Source organism: Antechinus flavipes, chromosome 3 (assembly GCF_016432865.1).
Source record: "Antechinus flavipes isolate AdamAnt ecotype Samford, QLD, Australia chromosome 3, AdamAnt_v2, whole genome shotgun sequence".
Taxonomy (NCBI): Eukaryota; Metazoa; Chordata; class Mammalia; order Dasyuromorphia; family Dasyuridae; genus Antechinus; species Antechinus flavipes.
Genome location: NC_067400.1, coordinates 196,870,169 through 196,892,345, shown reverse-complemented (window position 1 = coordinate 196,892,345; position 22,177 = coordinate 196,870,169). Strand labels below are relative to the sequence as shown.

General features: G+C 33.2%; 1 protein-coding gene across 2 annotated transcripts in view; it reads left to right on the top strand.

Annotated features, from left to right (window-relative positions):
• The window catches only part of PROS1 (protein S), a 109,968-nt gene that overhangs the window by 55,418 nt on the left and 32,373 nt on the right, over positions 1-22,177 (top strand). For both annotated transcript variants that reach the window (XM_051984376.1, XM_051984377.1), the window contains exons 5-6: positions 17,587-17,709; positions 17,834-17,965. In XM_051984376.1, the coding sequence (XP_051840336.1) occupies positions 17,587-17,709; positions 17,834-17,965 (255 nt within the window). The remainder of the gene's footprint in view (positions 1-17,586; positions 17,710-17,833; positions 17,966-22,177) is intronic.

Genomic DNA, 22,177 nt, shown 5'->3' with positions numbered 1-22,177 from the left:
TTTTTTGCTTTAATCAATGCCTTTTCTAATCTTGTCACAGGCTCCTTTAATAGGTGGTTCTGATTGCAGTACTGCCTCTCCCCCTCCTCCTTCTTCCTCCACCTATGAAGAGTTAATTGAGGGGGGTAGGTCATGAGATGTGGAATGATCTAATTTCTCCTGCTGTGAAGTATCACACTCAAAATTGTACTTAACTCCATTCTTATCTGATTCTTCCTCCTTTTCACCTAGTTTAGTTGGCACCTCCCTCTCCTGCCCTTTCTTCTTCCAACACTTCCAACACATATAATTTCCTAAAGCCAGTTGTATTAAATTATATGTATTAAGTGTGTGTTTGGAAATTGAGTCAAGTCCATTTTTATTGTAGAATTGACAAATATCCTCTCCTACTAATTTCCACTCATCTAGATCCGATTCTTTTTTTATAGAGAAACAAGGACATATGTACTTTATAGTTTTTAAAAGTTCATTGATCTACTCCAAAATTGTAATCAAACCTTGGCTTTTAATAACCTTGACAATGCTCTCTAAACATTTTCCTTGAACAGAAACAGAAAGCTGTTTTCTAAACATCTGTCCCATCTTAGATGAAATTCTACTTTTAACTCTTTTAACAAAATTTCTTTCTTGTACTCATCCTAATTTCTGGGTCGAGGAGACTTTTCCTCTGGATTCAGGATCAGAGGTTTTTCCACTGAGATCAGGGTCCTGTCAGCCCCACATTCGGATGCCAAAATGTGGTGTTCTCTTCTTTTGTATAATATAAATGATGGTTCTCTGGGAACAGGTTTTTTGGGGAGGTTTCTGGAGGCAGCCTTAGTTTCAGTTCCAAGTAATAATTACCTCAAATGCAGCCAGCTGATTAAATCCAAACAGTTATTTTCTCCTTCCAAGTCTTGTCTCTTTCCTTGGGCCTGGTTAGCTTTCTTAGAGGACTCTCTCCCTCCTTGGTTCCAAGAGCTCTTGCAGTTTGTCTTTTAGCTCTTCAGCTACTGCCTCTTGCTCAACTCTGACTCAATCTCTTCCACTGACTGACTGACTGATTGAAGCTCTAAGAGCTTCTGATATATGATCTCTTAAAGGTATGACCCCAAAGGTTGACTCCTCCTCTAAAAGTGGGATTATGGGAAGTGTGAATTCACAAAATTAAAGTTTTGTGTATCTCCCTTATTTGTGAACTCCAATGTGTGAGCCAATGTGTGAATTCTCAAAAGTGTTAACTTAAGCATTGTTTCTAGCAATACTAGTGACTTAACACCTTGTAAGGATTTGCTCTAATGTGTGAACCAATAAGCACTGTATCAATTCCATTGAGTTAACACTAGGATTCTAAGAGTCAAGGAAGCTTTTATTTTGAACTCATAGCCATAAAATACAATATATGACATGTGGTTGATAGATATTTCTTGGAGATAGATGAATGGAGGAATGAGCAACCAGCCACAGCGCTTTCCACAGAGGTGGAAATTGTTGTCTTTCTTGAAAGTAGTGATATATAAGTCAACATATAAATATAGATATAGACATAGACATAGATGTAAATAAATAGATATTGATATATCAGATCAAATATTTACCTATGTCCCCAATGGGCTAATTATCTTTATGTTTGAAAGCTACTAACCATATATAGTTTATAAGTACTATATAAGTAAATATAGTTCAGTTTACCATTTGGTCATGTCTGACTCTGTGTGATCCCCAAGGACTTTGTATTATGGGGTTTTCTTTTTAAAATGTTTTTATTAAAAACTTTTCTTTTTCAAAATTACATACAAAAATAGTTTTAAAAATTCACCCTTGCAAAACCTTGTGTTCTAAATTTTTCTCCCTCCCTTCTACTCCTTCCCTAAACAGCAGGTAGTCTAACATGGGTTAAACACATGCAATTCTTCTAAACATATTTCCACATTTATCATGCTGTACAAAACAATGATCAAAAAGGAAAATAAAGAAATAAAAATGCAAGCAAACAATGATAAAAGGTGAAAATACTATGTTGTGATCCACATTCAGTCTCCATAGTCCTCTTTCTGAATGCAGATGGTTCTCTCTGTCACAAGTTTATTGGAAATGGCCTGAATCACTTCATTGTTGAAAAGAGCCAAATCTATTACAGTTGATCACCTTACAATATTGTTATTGCTTATTGTACAATATTCTCTTGGTTCTACTCACTTTACTTAGCATCAATTCATGCAAGTCTCTCCAGGTCTTTTTGAAATCATCAAGCTGATCCATTCTTTACACAAAAATAATATTCCATTACATTCATATATCATAACTTCTGCTCATTTCGGTTAGCATCAGTTCATTTAAGTCTCGTCAGGCCTCTCTAAAATCATCCTGCTGATAGGTTCTTATAGAACAATAATATTCCATAACATTCATATACCATAACTTATTCAGCTATTCTCCAACTAATGGGAATCCACTCAGTTTCCAGTTTCTTGTCACTACAAAAATGGCTGCCATAAACATTTTTGCACATATGGGTCCTTATCCCTTCTTTAAGATCTCTTTGGAATATTGGCTGAGTAGAAACACTGCTGGATCAAAGGATATGCACAAGCTGATAACCCTTTGGACATAGTTTCAAATTGCTCTCTAGAAAAGTTGGATCAGTTCATGACTTCATCAAAAATGTATTAGTATCCCAGTTTTCCCACATCCCCTCCAACATTTACCATTATTTTTTCCTATCATCTTAGCCAATCTGAGATGTATGTATTGATATCTCAGAGCTGTCTTAATTTGCATTTCTCTAATCAATAGTGATCTAGGACATTTTTTCATATGACTAGAAATGGTTTAATTTCTTTGTCTGAAAATTGTATCCTTTGGCCATTTATCATTTGGAGAATGGTTTGTATTCTTACCAATTTGACTCAATTCTCTATATATTTTGGAAAATGAGGCCTTTATCAGAATTCTTGGATATAAAATTTTTTCCTAGTTTTCTACTACATTCTAATCCTAGCTGCATTAGTTTTGTTTATACAAAATCTTTTTAATTGAATGTAATCAAAATTATCCATTTGGAATTTCATAATGTTCTCCAATTCTTTTTTGGCTATAAATTCCTTGCTTTCTCCACAGATTTGAGAGATAGATTATCCTAATTTGCTTTCAACCTTATCTTGGTGTGGGTTGTTAGGTTAGGTTTTTCAATGCTTAGTTTTTGCCGTACCATTTTCCAATTTTCCCAGCAATTTTTTGTCAAATAGTGAGTTCTAATCCCAGAAGTTGGAATCTTTGGGTTTATCAAACACTAGATTACTATAGTCACTTTTATTGTGTCTTGTGAACCTAAACCTATTTCACTGATCAACTACTTTGTTTCTTAGCCAACCAAATGGTTTTGATGACTGCTGCTTTACAATATAGTTTTAGATCTAGTACAAGTAAGACAAAAATGTTTGCATTTTTCATTAATTCCCTTGAAATTCTTGACCTTTTGTTCTTCCAGATGAATTTTGTTATTATTTTTCCTAGGTCTATAAAATAATTTCTTGGCAGTTTGGTGGTATAGCACTGAATAAATAGATTAATTTAGGTAGTATTGTAATTTTTATTAACTCGGCTTATCCATGAGAACTTGATATTCTACTAGTTGTTTAGCTCTAATTTTATTTTTATGGAAAGTGTTTAGTAATTGTGCTTATGTAGTTCCTGGCTTTGTCTTGGCAGGAAGACTCCTAAATATTTTATAATCTCCACAGTTATTTTTTCAGTGGAATTTTTCTTTCTATTGTTTGCTGCTAGAATTTGTTGATAAAATATAGAAATGTCAATAACTTATGTAGATTTGTTTTCTATCCTGCAACTTGGCTCAGTTGTTAATGATGTCTAGTAGTTTTTTAGTTGATTCTCTAGTAAACTCATACCATCATATCATCTGCAGAGAGTGCTAAATTTTGTTTTCTCCTTACTTATTCTAATTCCTTCAATTTCTTTTTCTTCTCTTATTGCTAAAGCTAACATCTCTAATATAATATTGAATAATAATAGTGGGCAACTATGTTTCATCCCTATACTTTTGGGGAATGCTTTGTTTATCCCCTTTACATATGACTCTTACTGATGGTTTTAGATGATATTACTGATGTTTTTAAGGAAAATTCCATTTATTATTATGCTCTCTCCTTTTTTAAAACTAGGAATGCTTATTGTATTTTATCAAATACTTTTTCTGCATTTGTTGATATAAACATATGATTTCTGTTAGTTTGGTTATTGATAGAGTCAATTATATTTGTAGTTTTCTTAATATTGAATCAGCCCTGAAATCTTGGTGTAAATACAACTTATTGATAGTGTATTATCTTGGTGATAAGTTGCTGCAATCTCTTTGTAAATATTTTTTAAAGATTTTTGCATCAATATTCATTAAGGAAATTGGTCTATAATTTTCTTTCTCTGTTTGGATCTTTATCTGATTTAGGGATCAGCACTATTTCTGTATCATAAAAAAAAATGGTAGACCTTCTTCTTCCCCTAATTTTCCAGATAGCTTGTATTTTATTCTAATTGTTCTTTAAAAGTTTGTTAGAATTCACTTGTAAATCCATGTGGCCCTGGAGATTTTTCTTAGGGAGTTCATTAATAATTGGTTCAATTTCTTTTTTCTTAAATGGGACTATTTAAGTAATTTATTTCCTCCTCTATTAATCTGGGCAATCTATATTTTTGTAAATATTCATCCATTTCACTTGGATTATCAGATTTTTGTTATTTTTTGTTTTAATTATTGTTTTAATTTCCTCTTCATTGGTGGTAAGTTCACCCTTTTCACTTTTGATCCTAGGAATCTGATTTTCTTCTTTCCTTTTTCTAATCAAATTAATATAGATTTTATTGTTTTTTCATATCACAAATTCTTAGCTTTGTTTATTAGTTTAATAATTTTCTTACTTTCAATGTTATTAATCTTTTATTTTTCAGAATTTCAAATTTCAAAGTATTTAATTGGGGGTTCTTTTTGTTCTTTTTCTGGGTTTTTTAGTTGCATGTTGTTTTCACTGATCTCTCCCTATATTTTATTCAAGTATCCATCTAGAGATATAAAATTTTCCCTAAGAACTTCTTTGGCTGAATCCCATAAATTTTGCTATGTGTCTCATTATTGTCATTCTCTTGGATGAAATTATCATTTGTTTCTGTGGATTGTTGTTTTACCACTAGTTTATTTAGGATTATTTTATTTAGTTTCCAATTAATTTTTCATCTATTTTTCACTGGCCCTTTATTACATGTAATTTTATTGCATTATGAGCTGAAAAAGATGCCTTTACTATTTCTGTCTTTCCACATTTGATCTTGGGGTTTTTATACCCCAATACATGGTCAATTTTTGTGTAAATTCCATTTGCTACAAAAAAACTGACAATTATATTCCTTTCTGACCCCATTCAATTTTCTCCAAATGTCTATCATACTTAACTTTTCTGAAATTCTGTCTACCTCTTTAACTTCTTTCTTCTTTATTTTGTGGTTCAATTTATCTAGTTCTGATAGAGAGAGGTTGAGAATCCCCCACTAGTATAGTTTTGTTCTGTATTTCTTTTTATAACTTTTTAAACTTCTCTGGGAATTTGGATGTTATACCACTTGGTGCATATATGTTTAATATTGATATTACTTAATTATCTATGGTAACCTTTAGCAAGATGTAGTTTCCTTCCTTATCTTTTTAAATTAGATCTATTTTTGCTTTTGTTTAATCTGAGATCAGGATTGGTACCCTTACTTTTTTTTTTCTTTTGCTGAAGATTGTGCTCTAGTCTTTTATCTTTACACAGTTTCTATCTCTCTGCTTCAAATGTGTTTCTTGAAAACAACAGATTGTAGGATTCTGGTTTTTAATCTAGTCTGCTCCCTACTTCCATTTTGTGGAAGAGTTTATCCCATTCACAATCACAGTCAAAATTAATAACTATATTTCCCATTATCCTTTCCTCTTTTCCCTCCTCTTCTATAGGATGAAATAAAGTTTCATATCAATCTAAATGTGTATGATAGTCCCAAATTCAATCAGATCAAAGTTCAAACAATGCTCATACCCTTCCCCATTTCCCCTCAATTGTCTTTTTGCCTTTTCACATACTGTATTTTACTCCATTTTTCCTCCCTTTTCTCCTTTTTCCATCTCTTGGTAGTCCTCAGTAATTTGGATTGTGGCTCCTTAATATTTGATGGTTTCTTTTTGTCTGCTTCCAAGGAGCTTACAGTGTAATGGGAGAGACAAAATGCAAATAAATATATACAAAGGAAGCTATAAGTAGGATAAATAGAATATAATTAACAGAGGGAAGGCACTCGAATTATGGAAGGTTGGGAAAGGCTTCCTCGTAGATGATGGGATTTTACTTGGAATGTAAAGGAAGCCAGGGAAGTTGATTAATGGAGTAGAGGAGAGAGTGTATTATAAGCATGGGACCTAGCCAAAGAAAAAAGCTTTGAGCTGAAAGATGGAGTGTCTTGTTCTTTTTTTTTTTTTTTAATGTTTTAATAGTATTTTATTTTTTCCAAATACACATAAGGATAGCTTTTATCATTGATTTTTTTTGAATTTGAATGCAAATATATGTTTTTTTTGTTTGTTTTTGTTTTTTTTTTAATTTAATTTTATTTAATAATAACTTTGTATTGACAGAATCCATGCCAGGATAATTTTTACACAGCATTATCCCTTGCAATCACTTATGTTTCGCTTTTTCCCCTCCCTCCCTCCTCCCCCCCCCCAAGATGGCAAGCAATCCTATATATGTTAAATATGTTGCAGTATATCCTAGATACAATACATATTTGCAGAACCGAACAGTTCTCCCTCTGCACAGGGAGAATTGGATTCAGAAGGTAAAAATAACTCGGGAAGAAAATCAAAAATCAAATAGTTCACATTCATTTCCCAGTATTCCTTCTTTGGGTGTAGCTGTTTCTGTCCATCATTTATCCAATGAAACTCAGTTAAGTCTCTTTGTCAGAGAAATCCACTTCCATCAGAATACATCCTCATACAATATTGTTGTCGAAGTGTATAATGATCTCCTGGTTCTGCTCATCTCACTTAGCATCAGTCCATGTAGGTCTCTCCAAGCCTCTCTGTATTCATCCTGCTGGTCATTCCTTACAGAGCAATAATATTCCATAACATTCATATACCACAATTTACCCAGCCATTCTCCAATTGATGGGCATCCATTCATTTTCCAGTTTCTACCCACTACAAACAGGGCTGCTAAAAACATTTTGGCACATACAGGTCCCTTTCCCTTTTTTAGTATCTCTTTGGGGTATAAGCCCAATAGAAACATTGCTGGATCAAAGGGTATGCACAGTTTGATAACTTTTTGGGCATAATTCCAGATTGCTCTCCAGAATGGCTGAATTCGTTCACAACTCCACCAACAATGCATCAGTGTCCCCGTTTTCCCGCATCCCCTCCAACATTCATCATTATTTTTTCTTGTCATCTTAGCCAATCTGACAGGTGTATAGTGGTATCTCAGAGTTGTCTTAATTTGCATTTCTCTGATCAAAAGTGATTTGGAACACTCTTTCATGTGAGTGGTAATAGTTTCAATTTCTTCATCTGAAAATTGTCTGTTCATATCCTTTGACCATTTATCAATTGGAGAATGGCTTGATTTTTTATAAATTTGAGTCAGTTCTCTATATATTTTGGAAATGAGGCCTTTATCAGAACCTTTAATTGTAAAGATGTTTTCCCAGTATGTTACTTCCCTACTAATCTTGTTTGCATTCGTTCTGTTTGTACAAAGGCTTTTTAATTTGATATAATCAAAATTTTCTATTTTGTGATCGGTAATGGTCTCTAGTTCATCTTTGGTCACAAATTTCTTTCTCCTCCACAAGTCTGCGAGATAAACTATCCTATGTTCCTCTAATTTATTTATAATCTCGTTCTTTATGCCTAGGTCATGGACCCATTTTGATCTTATCTTGGTATGTGGTGTTAAGTGTGGGTCCTTGCCTAATTTCTGCCATACTAATTTCCAGTTATCCCAGCAGTTTTTATCAAATAATGAAATCTTATCCCAAAATTTAGAATCTTTGGGTTTGTCAAACACTAGATTGCTATAGTTGACTATTCTGTCTTGTGAACCTAACCTTTTCCACTGATCAACTAATCTATTTCTAAGCCAATACCAAATGGTTTTGGTGACTGCTGCTTTATAATATAATTTAAGATCAGGTACAGCTAGACCACCTTCATTTGATTTTTTTTTTCATTAATTCCCTTGAGATTCTCGACTTTTTATTGTTCCATATGAATTTTGTTGTTATTTTTTTCTAGATTATTAAAATATTTTCTTGGAACTCTGATTGGTATAACACTAAATAAATAGATTAGTTTAGGGAGTATTGTCATCTTTATTATATTCTCTCAGCCTATCCAAGAGGACTTAATATTTTTCCAATTATTTAAGTCTGACTTTATTTGTGTGGAAACTTTTTTGTAATTTTGCTCATATAATTCCTGACTTTCCTTTGGTAGATAGATTCCCAAATATTTTATGCTATCAACAGTTATTCTGAATGGAATTTCTCTTTGTATCTCTTGCTGTTGGATTTTGTTGGTGATGTATAAAAATGCTGAGGATTTATGGGGATTTATTTTGTATCCAGCTACTTTGCTGAAATTATGAATTATTTCTAATAGCTTTTCAGTAGAATCTCTAGGGTTCTCTAGGTATACCATCATATCATCTGCAAAGAGTGATAGTTTGGTTTCCTCATTGCCTACTCTAATTCCTTTAATATCTTTCTCGACTCTTATTGCAGAGGCTAGTGTTTCTAATACAATATTGAATAATAATGGTGATAGTGGGCAACCTTGCTTCATTCCAGATCTTACTGGGAAAGGTTCCAGTTTTTCCCCATTGCATATGATGCTTACTGATGGTTTTAAATATATGCTCCTGACTATTTTAAGGAAAAGTCCATTTATTCCTATGCGCTCAAGTGTTTTTATTAGGAATGGATGTTGGATTTTATCAAATGCTTTTTCTGCATGTATTGAGATGATCATATGGTTTTTGTTTGTTTGGTTGTTGATATAGTCAATCATGTTAATAGTTTTCCTAATATTGAACCAGCCCTGCATTCCTGGTATAAATCCTACTTGGTCATAGTGTATTATCCTGGGGATGGTTTTCTGTAATCTTTTTGCTAATATTTTATTTAAGATTTTAGTATCAATATTCATTAGGGAGATTGGTCTATAATTTTCTTTCTCTGTTTTCAGCCTACCTGGTTTAGGTATCAGTACCATATCTGTGTCATAAAAGGAGTTTGGTAGGACTCCTTCAATCCCTACTTCTTCAAATAGTTTATTTAGCATTGGAGTTAATTGATCTTTAAATGTTTGATAGAATTCAGATGTAAATCCATCTGGTCCTGGGGTTTTTTTCTTAGGGAGTTGATTGATAGTATGCTCTATTTCTTTTTCTGAGATAGGAGTGTTTAGGATATTTACTTCTTCCTCTGTTAGTTTAGGCAAGTTATATTTTTGGAGGTATTCTTCTATTTCATTTAAGTTGTCGAATTTATTGGCGTAAAGTTGGGCAAAGTAACTCCTAATTATTGCTCTAATTTCCTCTTCGTTAGTGGTGAGTTCTCCCTTTTCATTTTTAAGACTAACAATTTGATTTTCCACTTTCCTTTTTTTAATCAGATTTACTAAGGGTTTGTCTATTTTGTTGGTTTTTTCATAGAACCAACTCTTAGTTTTATTAGTTAATTCAATAGTTTTTTTACTTTCAATTTTATTGATCTCTCCTTTTATTTTTTGAATTTCAAGTTTAGTGTTTGATTGGGGGTTTTTAATTTGTTCCTTTTCTAGCATTTTTAGTTGCAAGCCCAATTCATTGACCTTCTCTTTCTCTATTTTATACAAATAGGCCTCTAGAGATATGGGATTTCCCCTTATTACCGCTTTGGCTGCATCCCATACATTTTGGTATGATGTCTCATTATTATCGTTTTCTTGGGTGAAGTTATTAATTATGTCTATAATTTGCTGTTTCACCCAATCATTCTTTAGTATGAGATTATTTAGTTTCCAATTATTTTTTGGTTTACTTTCCTGTGGCTTTTTATTGAATGTAATTTTCAATGCATCATGGTCTGAAAAGGATGCATTCACTATTTCTGCCTTACTGCATTTGAGTTTGAGGTTTTTATGTCCTAATATATGGTCAATTTTTGTATAAGTTCCATGAACTGCTGAAAAGAAGGTGTACTCCTTTCTGTCCCCATTGTATTTTCTCCAGAGATCTATCATATCTAATTTTTCTAGTATTCTATTTATCTCTTTGACTTCTTTCTTATTTATTTTGTGGTTTGATTTATCTAATTCTGAGAGTGCAAGGTTGAGATCTCCCACTATTATAGTTTTACTGTCTATTTCTTTTTGCAGCTCTCTTAATTTCTCTTTTAAGAATTTAGATGCTACACACTACTTGGTGCATATATGTTTAGTATAGATACTTCTTCATTATTCATTCTACCCTTTAGCAAGATATAGTGCCCTTCCTTATCTCTTTTGATTAGATCAATTTTTGCTTTAGCTTGATCTGAGATCAGGATGGCTACCCCTGCTTTTTTGGCTTCACCTGAAGCATAGTAGGTTTTGCTCCAACCTTTTACCTTTAACCTGCATGTATCACCCCGCTTCAGTTGTGTTTCCTGTAAACAACATATTGTAGGATTCTGGCTTTTAATCCATTCTGCTAACCGCTTCCTCTTTATAGAGGAGTTTACCCCGTTCACATTTATGGTTAAAATGACCAATCTGTATTACTTGCCATCTTGTTAACCCCGGTTTATGCTTTTCTCCCTTCTTACTCCCTTACCCCACTTCCCAGTATTAAGCTTGTGAGCACCACTTGCTTCTCACAGCCCTCCCTTTTTTAGTATCCCTCCCCTCCCCTTAAAGTTCCCCCCCCCAACTTACCCCTTTCCCTCCCAGTTACCGTATTCCCTTCCACTTAGCTTATTCCTTCCCTTTTCACTTTTCCCTTCTCACTTTTCAATGAGGTGGGAGAAGTTTCACCATAGATTGAATATGTCTAAAATTCTTCTCTTAATGCCAATTCTGAAAGCTGTAAAATACTCACTATATTCATCCCTCTCCATTCTTTCTCTCAGATATACTAGTTTTTCTTTGCCTCTTCATGAAATGCAGTACCCCCACTTTCCCTTTTTTCTGGTACAATGTCCTTTCCACATCTAGTTTCTAGAACAAGGTATACATGTATTCTTTATACATCTTTATAGGCGAAATATAGTTCCCAAGATTAATCTTTACCTTTTTAGATTTCTCTTGAGTTCTGTGTTTGTAGATCAAATTTTTTGTTAAGTTCTGGCTTTTTCATCAGAAATAGATGAAATTCGCTTACTTCGTTGAATGTCCATCTTTTTCCCTGGAAAAAGATGCTCAATCTCGCTGGGTAAGTTATTTTTGGTTGCATACCAATTTCCTTAGCCTTTCGGAATATCATATTCCAGGCCCTTTGATCCTTTAATGTGGATGCTGCCAGATCCTGGGTGATCCTTATTGTGGCTCCTTGATACTTGAATTGGGTTTTTCTAGCCGCTTGCAGTATTTTATCCTTCGCCTGAGGGTTCTGGCATTTGGCCACTATATTCCTTGGTGTTTTGATTTTAGGATCCCTTTCAGTAGGGGATCGATGAATTCTTTCAATGTCTATTTTACCTTCTGTTTCTATGACTTCTGGGCAGTTCTCTTTGATAATTTCCTGGAAAATAGTGTCCAGGCTCTTTTTTTCATCATACTTTTCTGGAAGTCCGATGATTCTCAGGTTGTCTCTCCTGGATCTCTTTTCCAGGTCTGTTGTCTTCCCCAGAAGGTATTTCACATTCTTTTCCATTGTTTGATTTTTTTGGATTTGCTTGACTGATTCTTCTTGTCTCCTCGAGTCATTCAATTCCAATTGTTCGACCCTGATTTTCAGTGAGGTATTTTCTTCACTCACTTTTTTAAGATCTTTTTCTAATTGTCCAATTGAGTTCTTTTGTTCTGTGGAATTTTTTTCCATTTCGCCAATTTTGTTTTCCAGTTCACCAATCCTATTTTTCAAGGATTTGGTTTCTTTATCCACTCTCTCTTTAACTGACTTCTCCAGGCTCTTTTGCCAAGTCTCCCTCTCCTTTTGCAAAGCCTCCTTCTCCTTTTGCCAAGCCTCCTTCCCCTTTTGCAAAGCCTCCCTCTCCTTTTCCCATTTTTCTTCTAGCTCCCTTGTGAGAGCCTTTTTAATTTCCTCCATGAGATTCATCTGTGCTGAGGAACATATGATCTCCTCCTTTCGGGATTCACCTGGGGACTGTTTGTTTTTAGTCTCCTCAGGATTTGGAGTCTGCTCTTTAATCTGTATAGAAGCTGTCAAGGGTTAAATTCTTTTTCAGTTTCTTGCTCATTCTGTCTAATAATCAAAGACAAACTATCAAAGAAACAGAAGAAATAAAAACCCTTGAATGGAGGCTGCTTTCTTTGGGGGAGGGGCAGGGTAGTCGTGAGGCACGGGTTCTACTGTGCTATGGAGCCTGCGCACTGAGATCCGAGCGCGTTGAAACACTGTGGGGGAGGGGTGGCCAGGTCCTGCGAGACTCCAGCTGATTGGGGTTGTATTCTTCACCCTCGGTGTTTTTAGCTTCTCTGCTGGGCTGCTGACTTGCTGCCGGAGCAAAGTATCTAATCCTGTAGCAAAGCTCTCCCCGCAGATACGGCTGCGATCACGCCCCACCCCCTCTCTGCTCTACTCGGCTCTGAGCTGCTATCTGTGCTCTTGCTGCAGCTGCTGGCCGCAGACTGCTTCCGATTTAAGTACTGTCCCCGCCCTCGCGCAAAAACAGACCTTTCTTGACGAGTCTCAAGGATGGTTTCTCTTGGTAAGTAATTGTATGTTTTTTTTCAGTCGAGCATTAATTCAGAGGCATGAAATGCAATGGATAGTGAGAAAAAAACACGGAGGTTACACAGCAGTGTATTTCCTCTCCGCCATCTTGGCCGGAAGTCCTGGAGTGTCTTGTTCATAGAAGAAAAGGGACAAAAATTATATGGTGGTAAATAAGGTTTAAGAAGATTGGAAAAGTAGAAGGGAACTAGGTTATGAAGGTCTTGGAATACCAAACAGAGAATTTTGTATTTGATCCTGGAGGCAACAAGGAATTACTAAAATTTATGAAGTTGGATTATAGCATGGTGTGATGTGGTAACATAGGATCAGAGCTTTAGGAAGATCACTTCAGTGTTTTAGTGAAGGATGATTTGGAGTAGAGCAGAAAGATTCACAAGCAGTTTCTTACAGTAGTTTAGGCATGAGGTGATGAGCACAATATTAGAGAAGAGAAAGGGATGTTATGAAAAATTTTGAACAGATGGGGTCAAAAAGCCTTGTTAATAGATGGAATAGAATAAAAGGGAGTGGGGTGAGAAATAATGAGGATTCCAGGATGACTCCTGGGTGGCTAGCTAAGAGGAGAGTGTTGCCTTCTACAGTAATAGGAAAGGTAGGGGAAGGGAAAGTTCTGTAAGGAAATATGAGTTTGATTTTGGATGTATTGAGTTTAAAATATCTCCTCAAGCTAAATTCAAGCAAGGATTTGTGTTAGGCATATCCAACATATAAAGGACTGCTTGCCATCTAGGGGAGGGGGTGGAGGGAGGAAGGGAAAAAAAATTGGAACAGAAACGAGTGTCAATATAAAGTAATTATTAAATAAAAATTTAAAAAAAAAAGGATTTGTGTTAGGGATGGAGTCTTAACTTATCAAAATCAAAAGGCAAAGCAAGATAAAAATTAGTAGAATGGACAAGTTGTCAGAATTTCATCTGTACAAATATAATTGTTAAGTTTCTGAATTTAAAAATGGACTGGGAATCTAAGGGAGTCCAGTCTGTTTGAGACGTATGTTCTTGTAACTTGAATGCAGTTCTTCACTCCAGTTCTAGTGCCCTATCATATAGCACATTGCTTCTCTTAAGGTTGGATTAAATGACCTCTAAAATGCTTCTCAACTCTGGGATTGTACCCAAAACTTAGTATAATGAAAAGCACATAATAAGCACTTAATAAATTCCCTCTATCTCACTTAATCACTCTTTCTGACATTCACATTCATACTCTCTCTCTCTCTCTCTCTCTCTCTCTCTCTCTCTCTCTCTCTCTCTCTCTCTCCTCTCTTCATCTTTTTTGTGCTCTTGGATTTTTGAAATAAAGGGACATTCTTGAATATTGAGAGAGTTAAACTATAAGAGAGTCCTATTTTTAAATTATACTTTGGTGCATGTTAGTAAATATTCTCTCCACCAGCATGGATCACAAACCATCTCTGACTCAGAGTAGCTAAGGTTGAAAAATTAATCAATATATGGCCAGCCTTGTGATGAGCCTTACAACATAGCTTGACAGGTTCTCAAACATCAGATAAAGATATATAATCTTTCATAAAGTCTGTGGTTGAAATCTTCTCAATTTAATATGACAGCCTGAAATAAATTATTAATAAAACTACCATTTGAGGGAGTTTGTAAAAGAGAACAACTATGTCCTTCTATAAGACATTACTTACACAATGTAACAATTCTTTTAATTCATCCTCCACTTAACCCCACCTACGTTGCTGGGAGAAACATTAAAAGAGCAAAGGATCATAGATATAGAACTAGAAGAGTCTAGAAATCATTTAGTCCTTCTCATCCTACAAAATGGGGAAAATATCTCAGAAAGAAGTTACTTGATCAAAAGTCACTGAGTTAGTAAGTAATAAAAACAAAATTTAATTTCACTGTATCTGATTCCAGATTCCAAATCTGTATATATTGCCTCTCTGGTCATCTGGTTCATTTTTATAAATGCTTTCATTATTACTTATATGGAATAGATTTTCTTGTTCTAATAAAATTCATGGGTCAGGAAACCAATTTCCATTTTTGTGAAAATCTAGTTTTATGAAATAATTCTATTTCCAAACTGCATGTTTAGAATTATATTTAATGCTGAGCACTGTGTTTTGTTTATGCAACACATTTTAAATTATCATAATGATCCATTTTACACTTTGTAATACTCTCTCTATCCTCTTTGGTCTTAAATTGTTCCGTTATCTATAAATCTGACAAACTGTTTCATGTTTTCTTAATTTGCTTATGGTGTCATCCTTTATGTATAAATCATGTACCCACTTTGACCTTATCTTGGTATACAGTGTGAGATGTTAGTCTGTATCTAGTTTCTGCCATTCTATTTTCCAGTTTTCCCAGCAGTTGTTTTTTGCCAACTAAGGAGCTTTTGTGCCAAAAGCTTGGATTTTGGGTTTATCATATACTAGATTACTATGGTCATTTACTATAATGTAATTTGTAATTAATCTTTTCCAGTATTTCTGTTTTTTAGCCAGTACCATATTGTTTAATAATTACTGTTTTATAATACAGTTTGAGATCTGGTATGATGACTACTTTCTTTTGCATTTTTTTTTCATCGATTCCCTTGATATCCTTGAACTCTGGTTATTCTAAATGAATTTTTATTTCTTCTAACTCTATAAAATGACTTTTTTCTAGTTTGAATGGCATGGCTTTCAATAAATACTACTTTAGGCAGAATTGTCGTTTTTATTATATTGGCTCAGCCTACCCTATAGAGTGACATTTTAAATCATAAAGATGAGTCACTTATTGAATAAAAAATAAATCCCCACATTATTTGTATATTAATAAAGTCTACTTATTTGTGCAGTTCTTTAAAGAATCATATGTCATATGTTTAATTAATGCTACACACAGAGAGACACATACACACACAATAATAGGTAAGTGATAGTTCTGTTGTTATTTGGAATATTGTGTTGAGTGCCATAATTAAGAACAAAAGCAAGTAGGAGAGTAAGTGTTCAGAGGAAAAAAAATATGTTTAAGGGTGTGTCCACATCAGATCCAATTCAGTTTAACAAACATTTATGCCTATAATATGCTGAAGATACAAATAAGAAAAGATAGTTCCTGTCCTCAAGGAGCTTACAATCTAATGAGGGAAGACAAGGAAGCTGAAATGGCAGGGTGTGGGGAGGAGATTCAAGGGTGTATCCCATGGGAGAAAGGATAATGTTTCAAGCAGAACAACTGATGGAAAGTGAAGAGTTAGCTAAACTTAGTTGAGAGTGAAATGAAGATCACTTGAAAGAAATAGGTATGTTTAATCTGGGGAATCTAAGGAGAGTGTAGGGAAGGGGTAGAGAGAAAGAAGGCTCAAGAACATGATTGCCATTTTTAGGTAGTAAAGGACTATGTGGAGAAAAGATTAGACTTTTTGTGTTTAGCTCCAGAAAGCAGAACTGGGAACAATAGGTAGAGGTTGAAAAGAGAATAATTTATGTTTGATGTCAGGAAAGCCTTCCTAAAAAGCAGAGTTGTTAAAAATGTAAGATGGTTTGCCTCGAGTTAGTGCTTCCCCTCTTTGAAGATCCTAATCAGAGCCTGAACACCATTTATTGTGTTATAGTTAATGTTCCTTTGTTCTGGATCTCTGAAACTGGTTCTGTTATTTCTTAAGTAAAGAGAATGATTTGTTCTCCATTACCTAGTAGTTTAGAAGTAGGTATTTTAAGATCAACTTTCTTTGGCAAGATCTAGAAGACTAAGGAAACTGAAATGGGGATTCAGCTTTTTGATTCTATGGAACACAAGTACGATTGATCACTTATAAAATAAAAACATACAAAAACTGCCCTTTTGCCGCTGGTATACTTATATATTTAGGTTTAAATGTCAGCTTCAGGAAGAAAGCAACTAGCAAAGTTTTAACCTCAATTTATATTTTTTAATAAACTATTGTTTATTTGTTGGCAATAAATGAAACTACTATATCATTCTGAATAGTCTCTTCCTTCTTCAAATATAGTTTGCATAAAACATGCTATAATCATGCTTTTAGGGTTCTTTAATTTTTGTTGAGAAGTTGATCCTTTCATCAGGAAGAATGAAGCTTTTGGTGAATCTGCTAGCTGAACTTTAATTGTGCTGGAATGATTACCTCCCTAAATCAAACATCTAAGCCTTTAAAAAAAATTCTAATTTAGTGGATCATAGCAAAAATAGTATATTGTATTAAGATTGGAAGAAGAAGAAAACAAAAATGACAAAGTAAGCAATGATGATAAGAATGAAGAAAACCTTCTTTAAAAGGAAATAAATATTTAAAATAACCTCCCTTCCAGAAAAAAAAATGTGCTTACATAATAATTGCATTAATCATTTTTCAGTTGTGTGGATATTTTGTATACATACACATGCATATATATATATATTCATAAAATCATATACATTATGTCTATTTTGTAAAATTGGACTAAGGTTTCTCCCAGCTGGATACAGGGTATAAAGAATTTGTCTAATGCACAACATGAAAAAGATTTTCTGTGAAAACTTCCCCCCAAAAAAGATGGATAGAATTTCTTACATTTTTTATAGGTTCTCATAATTTTTACTTGAGATTATGATTTTTGTGGTTAATTTGCAACATTTTCTATTTCTCTTAGCAATTCCAAACCAGTGCAATCCTCTGCCCTGTAATGAAGTTGGCTATGAACGCTGCCTAGATGGCCAAGGCCAATTTACTTGTGTTTGCAAACCAGGATGGCAAGGATTAAGGTGTGAAGAAGGTATGTTTACTATATATATCCCAAAATGACAGGATTTAACCATTTGAGAAATCTTTAAAAGGATCAGGAAAAAGGATTACCCACAGTTATGGATTTAAAAATATTTTTCCTCTTTCTCTTTTAGATATCAATGAATGTGAAGATCCCTCTTATATAAAGGGGGGTTGTAGTCAAATCTGTACGAATTTACCTGGAACTTACCGCTGTTCCTGCGAGAGTGGCTTCTATTTGCTTTCTGATAAAAAGGATTGTAGAGGTAAGGATCACGAGGAATAAAGAGGTTTTCTGTATGAAATTAAAATTAAGGTTGACATTGCCTTTGTATTATGTCCCTGAAAAAGGCTATTGTTGAGTAAAAGCCTGACTTCATTATCACATCATTCAATTATATAAAGATCTATATCTAGACAAAATATTCATAATCATCCTAAATAACCCAATTCATTTAATAACTATCCTTTAAAAAAAATTTCCCTCATGTTTGAACTAAATCCTTTGAGATGCAGCCCAAGTTAATTTCCCATTTTTCTGCTTTCACAAGAGAGTTGGCAGTGGCTGTTCTTTGAGGGAATAGACTATTTAATTATTGGTTTTGCATCCCTAGCACCCAGCACGGTGCCTGATACATATGATAGTTGCTTATTAATTATTTGTTGATTGTCTGATTAGAAATTAGGAGTCTGCATTCTATTCTCAACTTTGCTACTGTGTAAAGAGACAGTTACATAATTCTTTGGACCTCCGTTTTCCCCATCTATAAAATTGGGAAGATAGATTAGGTCATAGATTTTATGAAAATTCTGTGATTCTATGATCCTTTGATAATGTTCTTATGTAATTATTTGAAGACTTGATTCCCAGACTAAATTAATAATTCAAGTTCCTTTAACTATTTGTGTACCCTATTCATTCATTTATTTTTTTTAACTTGCTTCTTTTAAATTCAGAAGTAGATTTTATTTCTCTTCCTCTCTTCCACATGACTTCCTTCCCCCCAAACCCATGATTTTTTTCTTAGGAGACTGCTTGGATTATTTTAGGAAATTGCCTAATCACTTTTTATCCATTCTTGTTGAACCTTTAGAATTTTATTTGGGAGAAAGAGGAACTTAATTTTCTGGAATTCATCTTTGCCCATCACAACTAATAACAATTCACTTAGTTTACTTTTATTTTTATTAATAAGTTGATTAAAAGAAATGATTTAGCAAATAAGTATAGTAAGTTTTATTTTTTTTTATTCTTTTAATCACATTCATAGATTAACCACAAAGGTAAGTAATTTTTTTTCCAGTTTCTCCCTTTTCATCTCAGAATATAAAGTACCATTATAGCAAGGCTGTAACTATTTCTTAGAACAGGCAATCTAATGCAGCATGTAAATCTATTGCTTAGTAAATTTAGTTTTAACCATTGTTTTAAATGATCTTAAAATGGTTTAGAGTATTGAATATTCCCTTCTAAATCAATGTTCTATTTGTGGCCAGCTATTTTCCTTCAATGTATTTATGAATATTGCTTTGGCAGGCTATTATAATCATGACAGACTATTATAATCATTCTTGTCATTGAAGCCAAGCTTCTTTCTGTTGTTTATAATAAGTATTCCACTTAGAAACTTTAAAGGGATACACAGATGTGAGATACTAGTTTTTATTACAGAAAGGAATAAAAAAAATTGACTCATTAAATATCCAAAGGCATCTGCCTATTAGATTATAATATCTTTCCCATTAAAGAATGGGTGAATATAATTCTTAGGAAAAAAACACAACTCATTCTTAACTCTCAAGGTAAGCCATATATGTATAGATCATCAAGCACTTTAAGCACTGATATGTCTAGTGACCAGAAAACATGCTTATATGACCCTTATTTAAATAGGGCTTTTCTTTCATGACAATTAACTGATGGCATACAGTATAGTAAAGAGAATATATATATTAAAAAAAAAAAAAAAAACCTCGGAATGGGGTCTTAGCCAAGATGTGGATAAGCTTGGAATCAAATGCTCATAATTAAAGAGACTAAAATAAAGTTATTAAGATTCACATCAAAAGGCAAGTGTCTGATAAATTAAGGAATAAATGTTTTTTGCTGACATTAAATGTCAGTGTAGGTCAGGAAAATGAATGGGAAATAACGAATGATTCAAATTTTACCCTATGTTATATTTTAATACATACAATTTTACAGTGAAATTTTTGTTTTGTTTTGTTTTAATTTTACATTTTAGATTGTAGACTTCTGTTTTATCATCTAATAATGAAATGTTTCATTTCAGGTTTAGCCAAATAAATAATTTTCAGTTAAGTTTATATGAAACTGAGTATTTATAATTGAGCATTTTAAATATTTTTTTACTTAAAAAATTAAAAACTTTAAACAATTTTTATAACATGGAGTTTATTTATTTGTTTGTTTTAATTTGCAATTGTTTTAAAGAGCCCTAATGGCTCATTATTGACTTTATCTTACTGGATACTGCCTGCTAGAATTAGGATTAAGGCAAATAAGAAACTTAACAGTACTTCAGTTATGGTTTTTTGTATGATCTTCCTCACTTCTGTTCTACAGACAAAGGGATTTGAAGCAACTTGATTATGACATCACTTTCCACCAAAATTAAGTGAATAAATGAATGAAAAAAGCACTTATTAAGTGAGCACTTACTATGTACTAGTATTGGAAATAATAACTGCAAATAATCATAATGATCTCTGCCTTTACAGAGTTTATATTCTATTAGGGAAAGGCAGTACATATTGGGCAGTATTAATCAGAGATAGTTGTTTTGTACAGTGAATAAGAGAGAATAGTGATTGGAATAATGTGTCATTTGATTAACATATACTTACCAGGAATTGTAGTGTTCATGCAATTATTGTTCTTAGTCATGGAAAAAAGCAAGGGAGGAGAGTGGGGAAACATATGCCTTTAAAGGGAAATGATATGGAGATACCTACAAGGTACTGTAGTGATGTGTGTCCAGGTAAGATGAGATGACTCTTCTTACAACAGAAGTTGAGGAGAACTTGAGTTTCCACTGGAGATAGAGGTTGGAATGCAGACTAGTATTGTTTAAACCAAGGAAATGACTGGAAAATTGACCGCATTCACAGCACAAATAATCTGAATATGCATATCTCTTGAGAGATGGAACAACTCTTCTGCTAGAGACAGTTAAGGATTTGTCTGTTCTCAGTGAAGGAAAAGCAGCATCTTGGCAGGGAATGTAATTCTTTATTCCATCCCAATGAGCTCCATGGTGCCTGAAGCTTTTTCTATGAGAAGGAAAATGGAAATTTCCTCAATTGAAGGTTGGGGGATGGTGAATAACAATATATCAAAGGAAAACATGTTTCATATGTGCTTAATATGTTCATGATATGTGCTTATTAACTGACTCACTGTCTAATAATGGTTATAGGGTCAGTTTTGGATTATCTATAAATGGATTATCCACTGTGGTAGATTATTTGTAACCTCTTCTTCATTTTCTAACTGGTAGAGCTAAAACAGAATAAGGTCAAGGATGTTAACAGAGAGATAAACATATATGAGTGTACACATATTTAAGTGTATTGGCTCATATTTCTGACTATTTTCCAAAGTCAAATCGAATTTATTTTAAAATAATTTTGTTTGGGATCATTCACATAATTATCCCAAGTTATTGTGCCTAATACAAAAGTCATGCATGTATAATTATATAAAATTATAGATGGATCAAATGAAAGTATGATAAACATCAGAACTTTATTGTTTTAAAAATTCTTTTAAATTTTCATTAAACATCCTTTGGGAACATCATTAGAAGTAGATTACCCTGCTAGAAGTATTACTGATGTATTTATATATATTTTTAATTAACCCAGAAAAATAATGAATTTGATAAATTTTATTACTTCGAGAATATTATTTTTAGAGTTTGTTCATAATATCTTAGAAAGACTAACAGTCTGGAATTTCAACTATAGTCTTTATTCTCTGTGCTCTGGATGAAATTAAAAGAATATACCTTTTTCAGAAAAGAAAATATAATTTTTTTTCCATTAAGATTTATATTTTTTTCCTCATATGTTGCAGAAGAAAAAAATTCACTCATTTTTTTTCTTTTCCTCTTAATTTCTCAGGCTTTTGTCTATTTCTCTCATGTCTCATTCTCAAGAAACTAACTGTAATTGATATTTAATTTCCTACCTTATCTATCACATCATAAAATGAATAATCCTAAAATTTCTAGAACAAAAGTTTAAATGATAATTGGTATGGAATAAATTACAAGTTCCCAGAACATAAAGCCACATTCTTAATTTCACTGATAATTGATTTTATCTGTTCATATCCTCACTCAACAGAGCAATAAATATAAGCTAACTGGAACAAAGTGTTCATCCATGTATATCAAATGGATCACATGATTATTTTCTTTACTGCTTTCTATTATTGACAAATTTTCATTTGA